General features: G+C 37.0%; 1 protein-coding gene across 1 annotated transcript; it reads right to left on the reverse strand.

Annotated features, from left to right (window-relative positions):
* Positions 17,586-21,348, reverse strand: LOC109849084 (cell division cycle 20.5, cofactor of APC complex-like). The gene is made up of 2 exons (XM_020418874.1): positions 20,339-21,348; positions 17,586-18,039 (listed from the first exon to the last, which is right to left on the reverse strand). Exons 1-2 carry the CDS (start codon positions 21,193-21,195, stop codon positions 17,997-17,999), a joined length of 900 nt encoding a protein of 299 aa, XP_020274463.1. The 5' UTR covers positions 21,196-21,348; the 3' UTR covers positions 17,586-17,996.

Raw genomic sequence — 25,372 nt, forward strand, 5'->3', positions numbered from 1 at the left:
AGTTTCGGCCCATTCAAGTGATGAGCATTTGATTTTCAAAAATAAAAATCCGGCCCATTTACAAATCCAATCTCCAGCAGCATTTAGTGAAAACTTTGGTTAAGGAACCGATGAGGTAGGACCTGAATTTTTCTAAGGCAAAGACTACAGCTAAAAACTCTTTCTCTGTGACAGAGTAGTTTTGCTGGGCATCATTCAGAGTCCTACTGGCGTAGTAGATCACATGCGGTTTTCCATCAAACCGTTGTCCTAAAACAGCTCCAATCGCAGAATCAGATGCATCACACATCAGTTCGAATGGTAAGGTCCAGTCCGGTGCATGAATGATAGGAGCTGTGGTTAGCTCCTTTTTCAGATATTCAAAAGCTTTGAGGCAGTCGGGAGAGAAGACAAATGATGTATCCTTGGCTAAGAGATTGGTCAAGGGTCTAGCAATTTTGCTGAAATCCTTGATGAAACGTCGGTAAAAACCAGCATGACCAAGAAACGATCTGACATCTTTGACAGTTTTGGGAGGAGGGAGATTGGAAATGAGATCTACCTTAGCTTTGTCCACTTCGATTCCCCTATTGGAAACTACATGTCCTAAGACAATGCCTTGTTTGACCATGAAATGACATTTCTCCCAATTGAGAGTCAGATTTTTCTCCCTACACCGTTCTAGGACCAGTTTAAGATGATGCAAACATTGGGAAAATGTGTCACCAAAAATGGAAAAGTCATCCATGAAAATTTCGAGAAATCGCTCTACCATGTCGGAAAAAATACTGATCATGCAACGTTGGAATGTGGCCGGTGCATTGCACAGGCCAAAAGGCATGCGTCGGTATGCGAATGTTCCATACGGGCAAGTGAAGGTGGTTTTCTCCTGATCTTCTGGAGCGATAGGGATTTGATTGTAACCTGAATATCCATCCAGGAAACAGTAGAACTCGTGTCCTGCTAAACGCTCTAACATTTGGTCAATGAAAGGAAGAGGGAAGTGATCTTTCCTAGTGGCTAAGTTGAGCTTTCGGTAGTCAATACAGACTCGCCATCCAGTTTGGATCCGAGTGGGAATCAGCTCATTAGCCTCATTTTGGATCACGGTGATCCCAGATTTCTTTGGAACAACTTGGACTGGACTCACCCATGAACTATCAGAAATGGGATAAATGATCCCATGATCGAGACATTTCAGAATGTCTTTCCTAACGGCTTCTTTCATCACTGGGTTTAACCTACGTTGAGCATCTCTAGTAGGTTTGGCATCATCTATCAAATGGATTCGGTGTTGAACAATGGTTGGACTAATCCCTTTGATATCAGCCATGGTCCATCCAATGGCTTCCCTATTCTCTCTTAAAACAGCTAAGAGAGCTTCCTTTTGACCGGTAGTCAACTCAGAAGAAATGATAACTGGTAAAGACTCGTTCTCCCCTAAGTAGGCATACTCTAGATTTTCGGGTAGAGGTTTGAGCTCTAACTTAGGGGGTTCCTCCACAGATGGGCGAAGCTGGACTCGGGGTTCTATCTCTAAAGGTTCTCGTTGCCAGCCAACAGCAAAAACATGATTGACCAGCGGTTCTATCTCAAGTTCGTCATCAGAAAGCTCCTCAATCATTAAATCAGATGCATTTGAATCAGACTCACACTCTCCCTCTTGTTGTTCACTGGATATTCCTTGAATGAAATTCACTTCCATGGGTTCATCAGATGGATCACTAGGCTGTCTCCCTAAGTTGAAGATATTGAGGTCAACAGTCATATTCCCAAAAGATAGTTTCATCTGACCGGTTCTACAGTTTATCAAAGCATTTGAGGTGGCTAAGAACGGTCTTCCTAGAATGACGGGGATTTGACTTTTGAGATTGGAAACGGGCTGCGTTTCCAAGACAATAAAATCAACAGGGAAAATGAACTCTCCAACTTTGATCAGAACATCCTCTACCTCTCCTTTGGGAATTTTTACAGATCTATCAGCTAACTGTAGAGTGCATCTTGTCGGTTTAAGTTCTCCTACACCTAGCTGTTGATAGACTGAATAAGGAAGGAGGTTGACGCTGGCTCCCAAGTCTAGAAGTGCCTTATCAATGTGAGTGTTACCTATGACGCATGGAATTGTGGGACAACCAGGGTCCTTGTATTTCAATGGCATTGGTTTCGAAAAGATTTCACTGAGGTTGGCAGCTAAGAAGACTTTCTTGGGGACATTGGTGGTTCTTTTCTTAGTGCATAAGTCCTTCAAGAACTTTGCATAAGAGGGAATTTGTTCGATTGCATCTAGGAGAGGGATGTTGATCTTGACCTGTTTAAACGTTTCTAGGATTTTCTCAACCTGCGGGGAGTTTTTCCTAGGTTTGAGTCTATCTGGAAAGGGGGCAACGGGCCTATACCTATCTAGATCAGGCTCAATCTCAAGTTCAGCATTTTGGTCATCGGAAGGAATTGCTTCATCGGAAGGAGTGTTTTGAATGGGAGAAGGGGTTTGATCCGGTGGCATTCTAACCTGATTGTCTATTTGTTTTCCTGATCTCAGAGTGTGAATTGCATTCAGTTGAGCTGGGTTGTTGGAACTGGATCCAGTGTCTTTAGGGTTTGCAACAGGTTGACTTGGAAATTTTCCTTTTTCTCTCTCACTCACGGCAGCGGCTAATTGCCCAAGTTGGGTTTCTAACCGGGCTATGGCTTGTGTGTTCGAGTTGAGCACTTGGCCGGTGGTTTGCATGAATGAATTTAGAGTGGTGGATGATTGGGTCAACATGTTGGTAGTTTGTGTAGAAGCTTTGATCATAGCTTCTAAACCCTTTTCTAAGACACTCAAACGTTTGTCATGATCGGAATTTGATTGATTTGTAGGCTGGTGAGGATGAGGATGTTGGTTTGGAAAAGGTGGGTTAGAAAAATTGTTCGGTGCGTTGAATGGGACAGTGTTTCCCCTAGGGAATTGTTGGTTTGACGCGGGAATAAAGTTTTGGTTTCCATGAGAATTTCCTTGGTTCCAAGCAAAATTGGGATGATTTCTCCAACCTGGATTGTAGGTTGGAGAAAATGGATCATTTCTAGGGCGCTGGAATGCAGCGTTCATCTGTTCTAAAGCATGGTTGTTTCCTAGAAGAGGACATTCCTCTGAAACGTGGGTAGGAGACTGACAGTTATGACATCCCGGGGCAGAAATATGATTGATTTGAGCCGGAGCTCGTTCCTTAACTTCTAAGGCTTCTAACCTCCGCATAATCGTCGCCATCTTCGCTTCAGATGCAATGTTTGACTCCAGGGAAAGACCACTAGACTTAGATTGGGAAACAGATGAAACCCTGTCATCACAGTTTTCCCACTGCATTGTTTTCTCGGATAGACTCTCTAGGAATTCCCAAGCTTCATCGGCGTTTTTTCTCATAAAATCTCCCTGACACATCGATTCTAAAGATGTTTTTGAAGAATAGTCCAATCCTTCATATATGACTTGGCACAATCGCCATTTTTCTAGACCGTGATGAGGACATTGGATTAAAAGATCTTTAAATCGGTCAAAGTATTTCCAGAATGGCTCTCCCGGGACAATTTTGAAATTCTGAATGCTGTTCCTAAGCTTTACCGTTTTGTGAATAGGGAAAAATTTCTTGAGAAAAACGGTGACAAATTCCTCCCAAGTTGAGATGGAATTTATCGGTAAGCTGTACAGCCATTTTTTAGCTTTGTCCTTTAGAGCAAATGGAATAAATCTAAGCTTAATCGCATCTTCGGTTAATTCTCTCATTTTTATCATAATACATACTTCCTCAAATTCCGAGATAAATATATATGCATCTTCTGTTTCATTACCTAGGAATTTGGGAAGCATGTTAATGAAATGCGGTCTAAGCTCGAAATTTGCTCCATTTACTTCGGGGAGTCTTATGCAAGATGGAATTGCATTTCTGGTGGGGTAACACATATCCTGAAGAACTGGTTGATTTGCCATTTCTTGGATTGGTTCAACACGGATTAAGCGATGAAAATTATCCCGAACCCAAAATTGCATGCACCAAAACAAATAATTTTTTTTTTAAAGGAAAGAAAGAAAATTAGTTTTTTTTTAAGGAAGGAAGGAAAGAAAATTAGTTTTTTTTATATGAGAAGATAAAGAAAAAGAAAAATCCTAACTAAAACAAATCAAGGCAATCACTTTTCAATCAACTCTAACTCTAGGGTTTAGCCTAACTCCACTAGACCAGCTCCTAACCAAAAATTCCTACAGTGAAAAGATCAAAGTTTTACCCAGGTAGTTAGCCAGGTAAGGATAGTACTAGAGGGTGATCAAAGATCAATTAAGTACCTCTTTCCTTGCGGAGCGCTTTACGCAACCCCTAAACCTTGCCTTAGACACCAACTATTCTGAGAAAACTTAAACCGTTCACTTAAGGATTTCTTGTTCCTTATTGAGCTCGAATCCTTAGGGGCCAACGTCTAATGAGTTTTAGAAGGCTTGGGTTTGTGAAGTGAGGAATTAGTGATTTGTGGGCTAAGGAAAGGGTGATGAAATCCCTTACCTTATCTTGATTGGGGTTTTGCCCTTAAGAATGATTTAAGTGTGTGCCAAATCAAGTGCTACAATCACTTTGGTGAATTCCTACACTATATGAAATGCAACCCTAGAAATTAAAAGCGACTAAAAAGGATGGTAAAAAGAAAATCTTTATATTTTTTAATTATGGTCAACAATAATCAAAAGTGAGAAGGGGAAAATTGTTTGAGTTTATTATCTTGTTAGTTAATATCTAAGTGAAAGATGGATTTTATTATGGTCAACAAAAATAAAATCTTTTTTTTTAAATCCTAATTGTCTCTAATTGTGAAGCTAGCTAAAGAGGGTGGAATTGAAAACTAGAAAGAAGACTTACCCGAAAGCAATGCTCCAAATTCTTGATCTTCAATCCAAGATTTTCAAGCTCCAAGCGGTTCCTTCACAAGAAAAATACACAAGTTAAAGAATCAAGTTAATAAAATCCTATTTTAGCACCTTCCCCGGCAACGGCGCCAAAAACTTGATGCGGCATAATTATGTACCAAAATTGCAAGTGCACAATTTATCAAGTTATAGTATAAAAAGATATCGATCCCACGAAGAAGGTGATTTTAAGAGATTATTAAACTTGGTTCTTATATTTTGTGCGTGACAATTAGGAATAAAGAATAAGTGTGATTGTATGAGTGGTTGTTTTGATTTATATGCAAGAGGTAATAAATTGAATTTTAGAGGAGAGAAGGAAGAATTAAAGAATAAATGAAATCATAAGGCAAGAAATATGAATTAATAAAATCAAGAAATAAAACTAAGAATGAAAAGAAAATTTAAGAAAGTCAAGATGGAGGATTCAAAAGAGGTAAGAAATCTAGAATATAATCCACTAACCAATTTCAATTACAAAATATAAACTATTCTCTTTTTATCATATTTCAACTTAGATTTATTAAGCATAGATTATCAAACCATTTAAGGAAAGTGTAACCTATCAAATTATCATCTAAGCTAAAATTACTATTCATGATAAGAACAACAACATGATAATAATCCTAGAATTCATAAGCATAACCTATCAAACCATTTAAGATAAGCATAGATTATCAAATTCTTCTTCTACCGATTAGTTCTCTAGTTGATTATCCTAACATGAACATTTTAAGTACAAGAGAATAATTCATACAATATAAAAGAAATTAGACTAGTTTCATACAATTCTAAGATTCCTACAAGAATTAAATTCACATCTTAAGAAATAAAAACAAGAAAAAGAAGACTAATTACAAAATTAAAAAGAAAAGAAAAATCTAAACTATGAACAAGAAATAAATCTAATTACAAAGAAAATAAAAATCTAAACTACAAAATAAATTGCAGAAATTAAATGCAAGAAAAATAAATCTACTCTACAAATTAAAGTGCAAAAAGAAATAAAAAGACAAGAAAGTAAATCTATACTACAAGCATGAATTTAAATCTAACTAATAAGCAATAATAAAGAAATTACAAAAAAGAAATAAAAGAGAAAAGAAATGCAAACCTTCAAATTACTCTTCATCTCCATCCTCATCATTCTATAAAGAGGAGAAAGAACAAATTTAAAGAGGAAAAAATTATTTTTATTAATTGCAACTAAAGTTATAATTTTTGGAAGGCCTTCTCAATTAAGAGTAGCCCTCCTCTCCAAAAGGAGTTTACAAAATTTTCACACCTCTAACCCCTCACTCTCTACCCCTATTTATAGTAAACATCAGTGAATGAGAGCCATTGGATCAAAATCTTATCCAAAAACATCAATTTTCAGCCATTAATTCGTAACAAACTGCCCAGCGTATCGATACCAGCATCGATAGGGGTATCGATGCGGGCATCGATACAGGCATCGATGCGGGCATCGATGCCAGCATCGATACCTGCATCGATGTCTGACATTCTGTTATGCATCAATGGCTGAAAATGGATTGTTTTGGATAAGATTTCGATCCAATGGCTCACATTCACTGATGTTTACTATAAATAGGGGTAGAGAGTGAGGGGTTAGAGGTGTGAAAATTTTTGTAAACCTTCATGGCTTCATTTCTTCATTAAATTATGGGCTTTTTGTTGAGAGATGAGGGTTTTGAGATTTATTCTTCATTAACCTGCAATTAAAGATAAAAACAATTATTAGTAGTATATTTATTCATATAAAATAGATAATGAGGCTATAAAATTGTAATAAAATATGATTATCAGCCAGGTAAGGATAGTACTAGAGGGTGGTCAGAGATTAATTAAGTACATCATTCTTTGCAGAACGTTTTACCCAACCCCTAAACCTTGTCTTAGACACCACCTAATCCAAGAAGACTTGGACCATTTCACTTAGGGATTTCTTGTTCCTTATTGAGCTTGAATCCTTAAAAGCCAACATCTAATGAGTTTTAGGAGGCTTGGGTTTGAGAAGTGAGGAATTAGTGATTTGTAGGCTAAGGAAAGGGTGATAAAATCCCTCACCTTATCTTGATTAGGGGGTTTTGTCCTTAAGAATATTTTTAAGTGTGTGCCAAATCTAGATGCTCAAATCACTTTGGTGAATTCCTACTATTATATACAATGCAACCCTCGGAATTAAAAGCGACTAAAAAGGATGGTAAAAAAGAAAATCTTTTTTTAATTAGGGTTAATAATCAAACAATTATGAGAATGGAAAATATTATTTGAATTTATTATCTTGTTAGTAAATGTCCAAGTGGATGGTGGATTTTATTATGGTTGACAAAAATAAAATCTATTTTATGTCTGAATTGTCTCTAATTGTGAAGAAGTAATTAAAGAGTGGAATTAAAAATTCTAGAAAGAAGAGTTACCTAGAATTGTCTCTAATTGTGAAGAAGTAATTAAAGAGTGGAATTAAAAATTCTAGAAAGAAGAGTTACCTAAAGCAAATCCTAAATATGAATCAAACCTCAAGCAATTCTTCTAATCCTCGATCTTCAATCCTTAAACTTCAACTCCAAGTGATTCCTTTATAAGAAAACACACAAGTTAAAGAATCTAATTAATTAAAAACCAACTTAAACACCGTTCCCCTACAACAATGCAAAATCTTTACGGGACATAAATATGTACCAAAAGTTCCAAGTGCACAACCAATCAAGTTATAGTATAAAAAGTTATTGATCCCACGATGAAGGTGTTTATAGGAGAAAATTAGAATATATTTTTATGTTGTGTGCGAGACAATTAGGAGTGATGGATGTGTGTGATTATGGGGAGATATGAGAATTGTTGTGAATATATGCAAGTGACAATAAAAATGAGATTGAGAGGGGAGAAGAAAGAATCAAAGGAAAACTAAAAAGCAAGAATGAAAAGAAAATTCAAGAAAGTTAAGATGGAGGATTCAATTAAAGATATGAGGAATCTAGAATTAAATCTACTAGCTAATCTCACTTATAAGATATGAATCATTCTCTTTTTCATATTTTATTTTACATTTATTAAGTATAGATTATCAAACCACTCAAGAAAAGTATAATCTATCAAATTATCATCCAAGTAAAATTATTGCTCATGAAAAGAATAACAACTAAATAGTAATTCTAGAATTCCTTCTACCAATTAGTTCTTTAGTTGAATATCCTAAGCATGAACAATTTAAGCATGAGAGAATGATTAATAAATCATAAGAGAAATGAAGCTAGTTTCATGTAATTTCTAGAGTTCTAATAAGAATTAATTCTACATCTAAGAAAAGAGCAATTCCCTAGAGGGTTCTAGTCTCAAGGTGAATCAAAAAAAATAAAAACAAGCAAAAAGAAAAACTTATCCCAATAGGGTTCTAGCTTCAAGGCTAATAGTGCAAGAAGATAAAATCTAATGTACAAAAGAACTAAACTACAATAAATTGCAAGAATTAATTGCAAAAAATTAAATCAAAAGAATAAAAGTATGAAAGTAAATCTATACTACAAGACATTACTATAAATCTAAACTACTAAGTAATAAGAAAAAAATAAAAGAGAAAAATAAAAAAACCTCCAAATTGATCGTCATCTTCGTCTTCATCATCCAACAAAAAGAAGAAAAATATGAAGAGGTGAAAAAAATTATTTTATTAATTGTAACAAAAAATTATAAATTTGGAAGGTCTTCTCAATTAAGAGTGACCCTCTTCTTAAAATGGAGATACAAAATTTTTTATACTTTCAACCCCTCACTCTCTATTCCTATTTATAATAAATATCAATGAATGTGAGTCATTGGATTGAATTCTTAACCAAAAAACCTTGATTTTCAGCCATAGAGACTCGTCGGTATCGATGCCAGCATCGATGCTAGCATCAATGTCCTATCAAAATTCTGCCTCCACGGATAGCTTCGTCTCGTCGAGATAGGTGATTTTTATATATTATATATTAAATTCCACCTTTCGGATTGGGTGATATCGTTGTTTTTTTTGCGACCAACCAACTTAAATATAATTTCTTTTCATATTAGATTTTTGATTTTCTCTGGCTTCTACAGACTACTCAGCTTGATTCTAGGCTTCAATAAAAGGTTACAAAATGAGAAAGTTGGAGTCTTTTGGACTTTTAGTCTTTATTTCTTTATTAACCTATAAATTAAGATAAAAATAATTATTAGTAGTATATTTATTCATATAAAATAGATAATGAGAATATAAAATTATAATAAAAATATGATTATCAATAGATCCTACAGGTAGTTTTATGAACCATTCAAAGACGACCCCTTGAGGGTGCCAATGAATAACTGAGTCAGCACAACATCATTTACTACTATATTCCCAGTCTGGGACTTAAAATAGTAGATGTGTTGGTCCGGTGATCCCATGCCATCAAAGGCTTGTAGAGTCGGGACTTTGAATTTCGAAGGGTAAGGGGCTGCGTCCCACTCGGCGAGATAAGGCCTCACAACTCCCTCCTCTTGAAGCTCGCTTCTGTTAGCAATAGCATTTAGGCGGGCTTCTGGTTCCTACATTTTAGAAGATTGAGGATTTTGCTCATTCTCAGTCTCTTTTTCTTCCTTAGAGGGAGATTCTATGTGATGAGCTTCTTGATCAGAAGTCTTTATCACCTTCTCCTTTCCCTTTGACGAAGATGATCTTGTTCTTCGAGAGGATTCATGCCGAGGCGGTGAATCTGTCTTCTGGGCTTTGGCCTTGTCTGTGACGATTTGAGTCGTCAAGAGCCGGAGTTCATTGATGGTCTCCTGCTGAGATTTGGGCATAGCTTGCTGCTCATCAAGTCTCTTCATGAGATCTTCAGGGTTCCCTAACATATAAGCAAAGATCTCATGTTTAGTGAAAGAGCTAGAGAATTAAGATTCTATGATGGCTGAATGTTCATCATCAGATTCAATCCCTTTAGCAAATCTCTGATAATCGACAAGAGGAATAACTCCCTTTCGAGCCCGAGTGTGTTGATAGATTCCTTCAAACCCACTTAGTATTTCTTTAACACTAGGAGACTGGTTCGTCTCTCATTCATTGGAGCTAGGAACTGATGATTTCCCTCTACCGACCATATTGATAATAACTTTGAGATATTTATCCCCTGAAACTTTCTTCTTGTAAGAACGCCGTTGCTTATTGGGTAAGGAAACTTTCATCAGCCGATCGAATACCGACTGTCTTGGGGTAGACACACAACATTGGCAGTCTAAGAGGACCATGGAAATTAGTCGTTCGCATTGACATAAATGAACAACTTCTCGCATCGTTCTTTCCCTCGATAGGAACTCTCTCAAATACATTGTAGGGATTTGAGAGGTTTGAGTTAGAACCCCCTGTCCACTATTAGGCAAGGCTGGCTCATAATGAACATGGATTGTAAATCCATGTTGGTCATGCTAAACACGACAGACTATATTGTGTTTAATATTAGAATCCCTTGGGTCGCGTTGAGGAAAGAATGCGAAAGTCACGTTTGAGAATGGGAACGCGAAGGTCGCGTTTGGGAGTGGACACGTGAGGGTCGTGTGCAACACTCCTCTGAACGCGAGGTTCATGTTTTGATTGATCAACACGAAGGTGAGGTTCACATTCAATGTGGGCCTGAGGTCCGCATTTTGTTTGTAAAACACGCCACTGAGGGCCACGTGCAGCCTGGCTCATGCGAGGCTCTTGCTTGGGCACATAAACGTTAGTCTCGCGTTCTAAAGTAGAAATGCGAAGCTCGGTTGAGGCTCACAAACGTGCAGCTCGCATTGGTTGGAAGATCGACTTTCTCAAAGTTGTGCTCGTCGTAGGGATCTTCTTTTTCGTCGAGCAGCATTCTTCTTAGCCCGATTTAAGGCTTTTGTAGCAACATCACCATCCATAATGATCAAGTTAATCACCATAATGAGCCTCTTATGACCCGATACCTTTTGTTTAGGCATGGGTATAGGGCCTCTAACTCGATTGACGAGTTTAGTTTGAGCTTCTTCTTCTGAAGAAGGGTTGTATGAACCGTCTGATCCAATAGAAAGATACTCCTTTGGTGAATCAACGGTAGGAGAAACCCTAGCCTCCTTGGAGACTTTGTAGATTTTGCGCATAGCCTTGGGCCTAAGGGATCCGGAGGAGAGAATTCCTCATACTTGGTTTGGTCAAACTCTATAGTAAGAGTTTCAACCGTCGTTCCAACGAGCTTGGTGTCAGATTGCACTACCACTTCTTCATATGTGAAAAAGATAGTCCCTAGCAGAGTCGCCATCTTTTGTTTGTCAGAAAATTAAAAAAAATAGAGAAATAAATTTTTATTTATCTCCCTAATTGATTTAGGAATAATTACAATCTGTCTCTAACTGACTTAGAAAAATAAATTATAATTTCTCTTTTATCGGTTTCTTGATTTACAAAAGAGAGAAGGATCGTCGGAGATCCTTCACTTTGTTTAATTCTGTGTTCTTCTTGGTGGCGATGGGAGTTTGAATCTTGTATCTCGTTGATGATCTGAACACCTCATTTCATGGAAGTTGTCTATCCCTCTTGACTTAATGTCGTGAAGAACTTGTGAGGAAAGTTTATAACTCTAAATGAGTTTAAGAACTCTGTCAAAGAGTTAATTTTAGAAAGGATATTTGATCCTTTTTAACTGAAACAAACCTCTGGCTGATCTCTAAGTTCTTTAACCGAAAGCGGTTCAAAAGTCAAGCCAACTCTCAAAAAACCTAAGAAATGCCTTAATTACGCTCCATCCTCATTCACCTTTTTCAGTTGTAAATACAACTATTTATAGGGTTTAAGGGGTGTAACTGACACCTTAAATCACTCCATAATAGGGGTTTAATGCCCTCATTACGTGCAAAATGGTTTTGGAATTGTTTAAAAAATGTGTTTGAATAAATCAAACGCATGCTTCACGTTTTTTAAGCGACCCTCACGTTTAGCATATGAAACGCGGAGGTGAGCTCCATGTTTAAAGCTTGGAACAGCGGGAACGTGTAACGCCCCGCCCCGGAATCTCGGAGTCGGTACGCTATTAGATCTGAGTATTCCAATCAAATCTATCAATACTAATCACATCACCCTCTCAAGGGTTGGGATATTACAGAACGTGTTTTGTTTTTGAAACACGGTGGTGAGCTCCGCGTTTGGAGCTTAAAATACGGGGGTGAGCTCCGCATTTTGAGATTGAAACACGGTGATGAGCTCCGCGTTTTGGTTTGAATAGATTGTCAATTTGTAATCTCTTTTCCAAGTCTTGCGAGGATCATCATCTTGTAATCTTTGCATTTGGTTCTTTAAAACGTGAGAATTGTCAGGTTGTAACTCTTGAGGATCATCATCTTGTAATCTTTGCATTTGGTTCTTTAAAACGTGAGAATTGTCAGGTTGTAACTCTTGTATGTTGATGTGAAATTCGTCAGATTGTAACTTCCATCATCAGTTGTTGTGAAAGGTCTTTAGATTTTAACCTTCGTCTGTTGTCGTGAAAGCTGTCAGATTGTAGCTTTCATCGGTAACGTTTTCTGTTGCGTTTCTCTTTCACAATCTGCTTGACAAATGCAATAGGAAACACCAGTCTCTTCGAGAAGCCAGGCAAGAGAGGGTTGAAGAAATAAGATTCTAAAACCTATCATCTTGCTTCTCCATATTCACGATGGTATAAAGTAGAGAATTGGAAATGTTGCTAGTCAGTGTTTTATGAGGATCAACTATCTGCAGTAATTTTTAAACAGCCTACAAGCAGAAAGTAGGGATAGACTATTCTGACGTTTTCACTCCTATCATCAAGTTGACCATGATCCGGACTGTACTAAGCATTGTGGCAGTTCGAGATCTCCATCTAGAGCAGATGGATGTGAAGATGACATTCTTTCATGGAGATTTGGCGAAAGAGATCTTTATGCATCAACTAGTGGACTTCCAGGAACGAGGCTAGGAGGGCCTCGTGTGTCGCCTGCGCAAGAGATTGTATGGCCTAAAGCAAGCTCTGTGATAGTGGTACATGAAGTTCGAGAACTTTATGGAAGAGAATAGTTTTCTCAAATGCGACACAGACCACTGCTACTTTATCAAGAGGTATGACGAATCCTAGGTGATACTGTTGATTTATATTGGTGACATGTTGATTGTAGGGCCTGACTTGGCCTGCATTGAGGAACTCAAGGGGCGTCTGCTTCGAGATGAAGGATCTAGGCCCAGCAAACTAGATTCTTGGGATGAGGATCATTAAAGACAGATTAGCACATAGGCTGAGGTTGTCTCAGAAGGTCTATATTGAGAAGATTCTTAAAAAGTTTAGCATTGAGAAAGCTAAACCGGTGGGCTCGCCGTTTGCGAGCCATTTCAAGCAATTGAAGACCCAAAGACCAGAGACTGCTGAAGAACATGAATTCATAGCCAATATACCATATGCATCTATCATCGGGAGTTTGATGTATGCGATGGTTTGCACGAGGTCAAATATTATACAAGAAGTGGGAGTTGTAAGCCGCTTCATGAGCAATCCAGCGAAGAACCACTGGGATGTGGTCAAGTGGATTCTATGCTACTTGAGATGTTCATCCGACTGTTGTCTTGAGTATGGAAGGGTGAATTTATAGTTAGAGGGCGTTTGTGATGCAGATTACGCCGAGGACATAGACTCAAGAAGGAGCACGAGAGGCTACATCTTCATCTTGGGTGGTGGAGCAATAAGTTGGAGATCCAAGTTACAGGATATCGTGGCTATGTCGACAACCGAAGCCGAGTACGTATCTACAGCAGGGGCAGCAAATGAGTTGCTATAGTTGAAAGCTTTTCTTCTCGAGCTTGAGTAAGCTTTGAGAAATACTTCATCCATTGTGACAATCAAAGTGCGATTCACTTGTCAGAGAGCGACGCATTCAATGCTCGGACCAAGCATGTTGACGTGAAGCATCATGTCATACAGAGATGGCAAAGCAGGAACGGGTTCAAGCTTGTAAAGATCGATACAAGGTACAATCCAGCCGATATGCTAACTAAGTCAGTTCTGCTTGAGTAGGTGAGGCTATGTGCAGCCTCATATAGCCTCCGTTAAGAACGTTGAGGATCGTGCAAGACGCCAAAGATACTAGACATCCGAATGATTAAACCAAGAAACAGACTCTCGAAGTGGGATATTGTTGAGAATGTTGAGTCTGTGTGTATACCCTTCTCACCTACCCCCTGCTTCAATGTTCACCTACCCCCAAATAGTGTTCACCTATCCCCTGCTACGATGTTCACCTACACCAAATAGTGTTTACCTACCCACATGAGAAAACTTATAAATACCCCCATAAGGGGGGTTATTGGTTGGGACAAGTTGGGCTAAGTGGGATACTTGTTCCAATGGAACAATTTTATCCCTTTGGGATATTTTGAGTGGTGTAAATTGGGCCAGTTGACATTATGGGATAATTTAAAGCTTTAGTTTAACAATTCATGTGGGATAATTAATGATGTGACACCTTATTAAAGTATAATATTTATCTATCAACTAAGTCTAAATTAATTTACCTAATTGGTTTAACATATTATAATAATATAATACTAATATTATATTATATAAAATATATACTAAATAATATAAAGTAATATTATAATAACATAATACTAATATTATAATATATGAAATATTATTAACCAATATATAATAATGATATATAATAATGTCATATTAGATAATATTATATAATATTTTATTATCTTACGTTATAATAGAATTTTATAATATAATATAATTAAGATATATTATATATTATAATATAATTAATATATATTAGATATTTAATAAATTAGTGCTTTAAAATTATCCCATTTTCTTCATGATTGTCCCGAAATTAAGAATGAGGTAATTTTTGGAGGTTGGAACAAAAAAATTTGTATAAAAGCGGGATAATTTTGGGAAAAGTCGGGCTAATTGTCCCAATGATAACACCTTGAAGTAAAATCTCAATCTCATTGTCCCAGTGAATAACACCATAAAGTAAAGTCTCAAATATTATCCCACTTACCCCAAAATTACACCAACCAATAACCCCCTAAGTTAGATTTGTAATGTATCTCAGTAGTAGAGGGAGAAAGAGAAAGATACAAATATATATAGTATCATTGAGAGTTTTTGAGTGTGAGTTTGTGAAAATTCTTGGAGAGTATCTTTATCAAGAGAGGGTGTTCTCTTTTATCTTTTTCTCATTTGTAAACTCGAAAGGAATATAAAGGAATTGTGCGTCGTCGTTGCATCGTAGAGTAGCTCAGTAAGAGTGAACCACGTTATATCTGTGAGTACTGTATTTAAATTCATATTTGCTAGTTTTATTCTGTGATTCCAAGATTGTTTGAGTGTGTTTTGTATCTCCGTTTGAGGCATTCTTGTTGGCGTGTATTCTAACAAGAGGAAATCAAATCAAAATTAGTTAAAACTCATTGTTGCAAATAATGAAGAAGTGGATGTCGAGTTCGTTGGAGTCATTTAATAGTTGGACTTAAATTCTAGTTTTAAGCTTTTGTTAAAAGACACTCTATGTATATGTCATTTAGATAGAACCTTATTTCAGTTTCCTTATTGAACAAACTTGGCTAGCTTTAATATTAATAATGTTTCAATCCAAATATTTTATGATTTAAATAATTAGCCAATGCACATAGTCTCGTGGTTTATATAGATTGTGTCTTGTTCCAAATGATCAAATTTGTGTCACCTCATATTCCGTTGAAACTGTTGTTTTCAAAAAAACCTCTATCCAAGAAAAAAAATCTTCCATGTTGTGGCCTAAAAGGTTTGGCTACATTTCTTCATTACTTTTGTTGCTGACTTTTCTCGATATGGATATTTGTTCTAATTAAGTAAAAGTCTGAAGCTCTTGAAAAGTTCAAAAATATTAAGACTTAAGTTGAGAAATAATTGGCAAAAGTTGTCAAGATTGTTAGATCTAACCGAGACAGTGAGTATTTTGGCAAATATGGTAGTACAAGACAGCATAAAGGTACATATGAAAATTTTATGACCAACCACTTAAAATTTTCAAAAATTATAAATATCCCCTTTAAAATTTTAAAACAGTCATTTGAATTTTTTTTACAGCTCGCCCCCATAAAAATTGCAAAAGTAATAAAAATAAAAATTTCAATAATATAAATAACTTCTTAAATATTTTACAAACAATCCCTTGAAAGTTTGTAGAATTACAAACACTTTGGGAGAATTTATAAAAAGCCCCTGTAGGTTTTGTAAATTATAAATAGCCCCATTAAAACTTTACAAAACATTTCCCTAAAAACTTTACAACCATCCATTGAAGTTACAAAAATTACAAATAACCCTCAAAATCTTACCAATTTCACCCAAATAAATTCTAAGATTATAATCACCCCCTCTAATTTAACATATTTCATTATAATATTATAATACATTAATATGGGGAGTATGTGAGGTGAGAGGATATAATAGTATTGGGAAGTCCAATGTCCGGAATGCTGGGGGATCGTGGAACTCTTTACTATCCATTTTGGGATTAGTGGAAAATACTAATCTCAGACGAACCAAACACGAATACTGATTTAAATCACGAAACATTAAAATCCTAGTCGTCGTTTAGTTCTTACAAATTATAAATTTTTATTTAGATTTGTAAGGGACAGATAGATGGTTAAGCTATCTAAGTTTGAATTTCAAACATAATATTTTGATTTATTTGAGGAAAATCCTACCACTCAAACTAGCTACTTTAACTACTAATAAAAAAAACTATATTCTCTTCTTCTCATAACATAGCAAAGAAGAAGTACTCATTGTTTATGCATTCTTAAACATTTAAAGTATTACTTCAAAGATGATATATAACTTATAATCGATAAAGATATAATAAAATCATCTCTCTTATTATACCAAGATATTAACGTGTTTATTGAGCTTATAAACCAATATATGTAAACCAAAGAAATTAAAACAATCCAGTGTGAGCATGGGCTTGATACTTATTTAAGAAAAATTCCTCAAGCATCCAAAATATGAGACCAATAGTGAGGACAAGTGATGTGTCCCTCTCCTATTGGATAATGAGTTGGCCATCATTAATGATGACCAACTCATTATCCAATAGGAGGGGTACACATCAATGATGACCAATTTATTATCCAATAAGAAGGGGACACATCACTTGTCCCCTCTATTGATCTTATATTTTGGGTCCCTGTCGCAAAGCTCCTTATTTTATGTGAAGCCAAACCATCTAAGAATTCATTGCATTGGGAACTAAACCATACTCATAAGAGAATTGTAGAAATGATGAGTCATCAATAATAATGTTTCGACATTTTTAACACAAATAATTAGAGGAGACGTTAATGCACTATAAATTGATGAAGGTCCTTAAGTCCAGAAAATGATTAACAATGAGAAAAAAAATTAAGTCCAATTCTATATATATAATCTAAAAGTCTGCATGTTTGACCTTACATAATTTGGTAATATATGATTGACGTGCTCAACTCCAGTAAAATATTCACATTTTGCCTCTTGGTATTGGAAATGTCGGAACCATCCTGTAATATGTGAAAATATTTACAATCTTTTTGTAAACTTTCAAGCACATTATAGTAAAATTCCTAATGAAGAGAGACATTTGATATGCAAATAAACTGATTAAAAACCAAAGAAACTAAACCATGGAACTCGGAAGTGTATTTTTATTACATCCTTAAAAAAAGAACTTTCAATTACACTAAGTCGCATTATAAATTTACAATCATACTCAATTAATTAAAAAAATCAGTAAACACGGAGGACGGAAATTCAAGGCGACAGACACAAGAGCCTCCGCAAATACTGGAAACTTGCTCACAACTTTTCTTTCAAGGATGCGCTGTTGACTGCAGTATGAAAAAGTAATTAGCTTGCAAGAAAACCCGAGTAATCGGAATCGTTGCATTTCGTTTGGTTGCTGGAGGGATACTGGTCCATGTAGTTGTAAACTCCTCTGCAACTACTACAAATCATGTAGTTGTAAAGTCCTCTGCAACTTCTACAAATTCCAAGCCTTGCCTACTGATAGCGCTAGACTAACAAAGTTCTTAACCCGTACTATATATGAAACTTATTGCATTTGTGATAAACCTGAAGAGACGAAACCAAGCAAAATGAGGCGAACATGAACTACAGCTAGGAGACCTACACAAGTCCCCAGCTACATGCTTTTAAAAAAAATCAACTAAATCAGAGTAGACATAGACTTACCAGTAAAAAAAATTTGTTTTTGCACTTACCAGACTTACCTATCAGACCGTCACCAATTGGGAGATGCAACCAATTGCAATTAAAGGCAAAAAAAGCGAAATGCTGAGAAAGTACGGCTGCAAAAATAAATAAATAGACAAGCACGGGATTTTTGTAATGAAGGGTAAGAGCATAAGATGTGTAAGAGATGGAGGAGCATGTTTGTATGGAAAATCTTCTTAAAATGGACAATTGGTTAGGAAAATTCAACAAAATAACTGAGGTAATATTTTCCACCAACATATATGTTTTGATGAATTTACAAGATTACTAAAAAAACAACCATTAAAATTCTGAAGCATTTGAAAATTGTGTTAGTATCTGGTATTATGTTTTAAGTGTATGAATGTGCATTAAGTGTCATTAGAAGAATGTGAAACATGGTTTAATGAAATTTCTCCTGTTTCAAATTCGGTCAGTCAAACTCCTAAAAAAGCAATCTTCAATATTAAGTAATGCACAGGCTTCAAAACTGTGTTCAGTTAGTGAATATCATAACAAAGTACCTTATTTAAGAAAATAATTGTTGATAACTACAAAAAGTAGAAACCTGACAGCTATCTTCTCCTCAAAGTACAAGCAGATGTATCAATCACACTGATTCAATTTAACAGTCTTCACACCAACAAAAAAGTTCATTTCTCAGTCATTCTTTTTCTTAAATATAATACTGTCCAGGTGTTTATCAATATGTTTCTCAAAAAAAAAAACGCAATTCAGTATATGAAACTGGTGAGCAATCTTTCTCAATAAAAGTAGATAGGACCTCGCTTTTCATTCTTTAATGCAGGGGAAAAAGAGAAGAAAAACCTGCATGCCCCAAACAGACATACAGAAACACATATACAAAGACACACATGCACACACACAAACATCCAGCAACTAATAGTACAAAAGGAAGAGCAACAAACTCTGTAAAAGTGAAATTGAACATAAAACCTGCACTAGTACACCACAAAATACCTAGAAACAAAAGTAATAATGAGAGCAGAAATGAACTCACACGAACCCCTCAGAAAGATACAATCCTGTTGAACAAGTTCACAGAAAATCAGCACCATAACAACAAAAATAACCCAAAACAATTAGAAAAAAGAATAAGAATGACACACCTTGAAATACACCTACACACGCACACACTCACACCAAAAACCAAAAATAGCCCAAATTTTAACCTTTAAAAGATACATACAAGCATAACACACACATGCACACACCAAGACATACCCACACACAAGAAAGCCAACCCCTCTAATTTTTCACTTGCCGAAGTCATCTACCACCATTGGGATAACGAACTAATGCAATCAAATAATGTAGATACTTTGCTGCTGGGAAACAAACTCGCACTGCAGAATTAGCATTGGAAATATGACCTGCAGGGATATATATAAATAAACAAGCAAAGATGTAGATGTGTCTGTCTGTGTCAAGCAGGATATACACTACTGAGCATGTTGACACTGCAAATCTTTCTAAAATCAGGACACTTGGGTTAGGATAAATTACCAAGAAAATATGTGTCAGAAAATATGAGAGGTGTCGGAAGGTGTCGTGAGCGTAAAGAAAATTTATGAGCCATGCCAAAAATTTCACAGTACCGTTTTTTTCTGGAATTCAAATATTGAGATCTAGAAATGTACGAAACACTTCAAAAGCATATGATATGTGCTAGAAGTATGTGATGTGTGTCAAAAACTACCCTGTCTCATATGCATGACCAAGTGCGATCGATTGACTTCTGGCAATGGGCGGTTTGTGCACTACCGAGCACAAGCAATGGGTGAGTGGAAACATGGGTGTGCATGGATGATTAACGGTGCATGCATGAGTGACTGTGACCAACGGGTGCATGAGTAGGGCATGCACGATCGATGGGCGATGCATGCATGACTGATGGTGCGGTGCGAGGGCAGCAATGGCCTGGTTTGATCGATGGTCTGTGGTAATGGGGCATACACAACCGATAAGAGGTGCATGCACGACTGAGAGTGTGGCGTGAGTGTAGTAGTGACACGGCTAAACTACTGGCATGTTAATAAATAAACAAGTAAAAGTGTGTGTATGCGCGCATGGTGTGTGTGTGTGTGTGTGTTGCGTGTGAGTGTGGGTGTGTGCGTGCACGCGCAAATGTGATTACCTGATGTGCGCATGATACGAACCGCTGAAGAGAGCTCTAGATGTGGGCTTGGGAACTGGGGGGAAAACGTTCCACAATCTCAGCGTTGAGTCGATGCCCCCCGTAGCCGATGCAACCGTGGTGCCATCTGGGCTCAAAGCTAAGTATGGGGCGACGTGACCCACAAGCTCTCCTGTCCTAACACAGGATGGGTAGTCCCAGAGAGTCATGTGATCCTGATCGGTACCGCTGCACGAGCTCAAAAACTGCTCGCTGTTCTTGCTCCACATCAGAGCACAGACTCGGGTGCTGCCGGTCTTCACCGACCTCACACAAGCACCGGTTTGCGTGCTCCAGAACCTGATCGATCCGTTGCTCTTGCCGTCCCCTCCAACACCTCCCCCTGTGGCCAGCAAGCAACCCTTGAAAGGGCACCAGTCAAGGGCCCTGACAGAAGCATCTCTAGCAGCAACCTTGAAACGAAAAGCCCACTGATTCTGATTGCGAGCATCCCATACATGAACCAGGCCGTCGCTGCCTCCGCTCGCTAGTTGCTTGAAGCTTGCGTGATCAGGTGACCATTTGAGCCCGCAAATGTCGCCGGGCCCGTGTCCTCGGTAGCTTTGAACAACGTGGGCTGCAGACGGCATCCTGGGATCGCTGTTGACAACTCTGCCGTCTGAGCCTCCTGAGGTCAGTATGTTGTCACATTTCCAAGCCAGAGACCCGACTCGAGATGATCTCCAGTGCACATTTCTCAAAGTCCTCGTCGGGCACTTTCGTTCGACGTCCCATATGTAAATCAGCGAATCGTGCATTCCAACGGCGAGGTGGCGGCCGTCGGGAGCCCAGCTGAGGCTCGAAATTGAACTGCCCATGTAGTCGAAGACGATCTCATGAGCGGAGGTGCCAGGGTTCAGAGAGTGCACGACGTCGTCGAGGACGATCGCCAGGTTGCGGCTAGGGCTCCAATCGAGGAGGTTTAGATGATCGCCGTCCTGGAGACCAGCCGCATCGAGAATCTGACCGGCACTGATCGATAATTCCTAGAGCCCCGTTATATTTAGGGGCCGGTTGTTTCACAAATAAACATGAATAGGATTAGGAATACGGTTTTTTTTATGGATTCCTAAGACAAGCTTGTAGTTTTATGGAATCCTTTTTTTTTTTTTTTTCATTCTATGTTTGTTTTACCCCATGGAAAAATAGAATCCCACTTTTATAAAAAACCTCCAATTTCTAATATCTAGTTTGGTTCAAAATGAAAATTTTTTGGGATCAATATTGCAGCAACGGCTAGTTCAATATTCAAAACAAAAACACTGTAGCAACGACTAGTTCCAACAACTACCTCAATATTCAAATACGAAACACTGTAGCAACGGCTAGTTCCAAAGCCTTGGAGGCTATAAATTTAACTTGAGGCCTCAAATTTTCCAATGCATTCTCCATTCTCACCAATTTATAAATTCTCATTGTTTGCAATTTGCCTCCCCGACATCAATATGATATCAGAAGAATGCTCCCGAAATTATGAAGTTTATTGCGACTGTAATCTCCGAACACCGATGAAAGTGTGCAAGAATGGTAAAAATAAGGGGAAGGCGTTATTAGGGGTGTGCAAAATTCCCAAATAAAGAATGAAATTTTTTCGAATGGGCTGATGAAAGAGGAGAAATAAGCAACCAAGGAAGCCAATGTGTCAAAGAAAATAGGTACAGAGATAAATATATTTTGCATTCGAAGAGGATGAAGAAAGAATTGAGACTTGTTGAAAATCAACTATTAGCTTGGAAAATTTTAGCAATTTTATTAACAATTTTTTGTATTATTTTAATTATTATAAACCGCATGTCATGTACTTGTACTTGCAAAAACTATTGATGTTGTAATGAAAAACGTTATTGGAATTGGGTACAAATTCTAGTTGATATTGTATGGCTCAAGAATAGATCAACTTGTCAAAATTGGATGCCTCACCTATAACTTACAGGTTTATTACAGATTGCATTCTAAGGATGGATTGCCTCGCCTAGACATTATCAATTCAATGTAGGCTGCAATACCGTCTATACATTGAGGGTCCCTAATAGCACTTTTGTCAACGGATTTTCCGTCGGTAAAGGTTAGCGACGGGAAATTAGTGACGGTTTTTCCGTCGTACTATTTTTTAAAAAAATAAAAAATAGGATATTTCTGTCGCTAAATACATATGTAGAGACAGCTATTACGTCGCTAAAGTTATATTTATATTTTTATTTGTTTTTCTCGACCCAGTTTTCCGTTTCTAAAAACATCTTTAGCAACGGATTGGCCGTCGCCAAAGGTATATTTATATTTTTATTTGTTTTTCCCATGTCTGTTTTTCGTCACTAAAGTTATATTGAGCGATGATCAATCCATCACTAAAAGTGAAAAATATTTTTTTCAAAATATTTTGAAAATTGAAAAAACCCTATACAATAATATAATAAATTTTAAAAACATGTTCAATCAGCAATATAATATTCATTCATATGCATATATAACACATATATTTTAATAAAAACAAATAAAAAATATCCTGACATAATAAATATTGTTTATACAACACATCTATTATTTTCTAACCTGAATTAATACATATCATTCCTCTTGATCATCATCCTCATCACCAACTCCACTATGACTACCCCCGACTACACCATGTCTAGAAGTCCCGGCCTGTAAATATAAATCAAACGTTAATAAGAGTGTGTAACCGTTAACAAGAGTGCGCAAATATAAATATAATCCCCTAACACCACACCACAACATAACATCATAACAAAACAACACCACCACCACCACACCACCACCACCCAATCCCCACTCCTCCCCCTCCCCACCACGACCAAACCCGTCACAAACCAATCACATAATGACCACCACAATACAACACCACAACCAACCAACCAACCCACCAACCAATACCACCACCACTACTCACGTACACATCATCAACACCACCATCACATAAAAATATTGTAAGTATATATTTTTGGCTTTGTGTTAGGGTTAGGGTTTGTATGTAACAGTTTGTATCAGTGTGTATCGGTGTGTATGATATCATTTAGTCACGAAGAAAATTCATAACTAAGTAATAATTATATATTTAATTCATTTAATATAAGTATATATTTTTGGCTTTCAATCGTTACTCCATCGTCGAGTCTTGATATGAACTACTTCCTGGTGTTCCTGGTGGTTCTACAGACTCATAGGTGCTACTAGACTCATGATGGAGTCCTCCTCCTTTCTACTTAGCCAGGCCGGAGTGTTAAAACCGACTTGAGACTGAGATATTTGCTCCTGTATCTTGGCATATAATTTCTCCTGCGATATATCAAAACAACCTGGGCAAGTCGACTTATTAATGATGCATTGTTATGAAATTAAATATACAAATGAACTGCTACTTACAGCCAAATCCTAGTTCTTCGCTTTCTTCTTCATCTGCGTAATTCGGGCTCCATGAAGTCAGAATACGATATGCAAAATGTCTGAGATCTCCCCTTCTCTATTTTATTCAAATATATCATTAAGACATAACACATAAATTATACTCAAGTTGATAACTTAAAAGCTAATATATTGTATACCTCAAGCTCCAATTGATGATAATGTTGGTTGAAGGACGTGGAGCCCCCGTGATGCTCGTAACTGTAGGGCGCGTTGCGGTTCCTCCTTGTTATTTTAGCTTGAGCCTGCAAAACAATGTCAAATCAAAATAATATAGAAATTCAAACAATAAATAAAAATTTGTACTTCAATAATACCTGAATTTCGGTCGTGTCCCAGTAATCACAAAGTGCAAAAAAATCTACTCCATCTATACGCTCGTCAAGATGCCAGAAGCGCTCCCAATCTTTTGTTATTTGAACAAAATATTTCTTCTTCACCTCAAACCGCTATCTCTTGAATGATAGATTGATTTGTGTGAAGCAGTCAGTCCAGGCACAAATATTACCATCAAGGAAGAAAAATCACTTCAGCATATAAAGAAAAAAGAGATACAAATCGGTGTATTAAATATAATAATAAACTAATAACTAATAGTTATGAAAATCCAAATAAATGGCTCACATATATATATATCTCCAACAAGCCACCAGCGCATCAATCCGCTGCAATTTTCACATTAAAAAAATGTTAAAGAAATCATGTCTCCTGGCTAAAGCGGTGAGGAAATTGTTAAAAGCATTGGCAAAGGCCCCGACAGACACTCCGTTTTCCCATCGGATCACAGCCCTCCGATGAATACCAGAGATGAGGCTATGTTCCCTGGTAGCATCGTAGCCACGCCTAGGAGGTCGCTCGGTACCTGCGAAACAATGAATTGGGTGAAATATAAATCAATCCATATCAATAATAAAAATTAAAATAATAATCGATAAACTATAAAAATCTATTCATACCTTTAAGTTCGACGCATCTACGCCTTGCTTGTTCGTACCTATGCTGCTCGATAGGTCATAAAGCATAATAAGAATCCCAATCTCTCTTCACCTTTGCCGTGCCGTGGACTCGTTGATCCGTAATAGAATTTGGTTGTAGTGGCGTAGCTTCTACAGCTACGCTATACGGCTCATATCTCCGATCCTCCAAAATATTTGCATGCGGCGGCGGCGACATCTCTGCATGCTGGGTAGGATCAGCTTGTGTCTTCATGTCATGTGGAGCATCTTCATGTCCTATGTCCTGTAGCGACGAGTCCTGTGTAGCATCTTTGTGTCCTGTTAAAAAATAATGTTAGGATCATATTAATAGTTTATAGAAATATACAGATATAATAAATAAATATAAATACTTGACGCAGAGGCATGTACGTCGCCTCCAGAATGTCTACTAAAAAGTCTCTCAAGCGCTTTCTTACGTAATCCTTTTGTCATCTATACTTTAAAAATATAGTGAGTATCCAGTCAAGCATGATGTCCAATCAAACAGATAATATAAAGGTAATACTATAATACACTGATGTCCGATACTATAATACTACGAGCATGTACAAATCATAATAAAACACAATGAATGTTC

Source organism: Asparagus officinalis, chromosome 7 (genome assembly GCF_001876935.1).
Source record: "Asparagus officinalis chromosome 7, Aspof.V1, whole genome shotgun sequence".
NCBI classification, from domain to species: Eukaryota; Viridiplantae; Streptophyta; class Magnoliopsida; order Asparagales; family Asparagaceae; genus Asparagus; species Asparagus officinalis.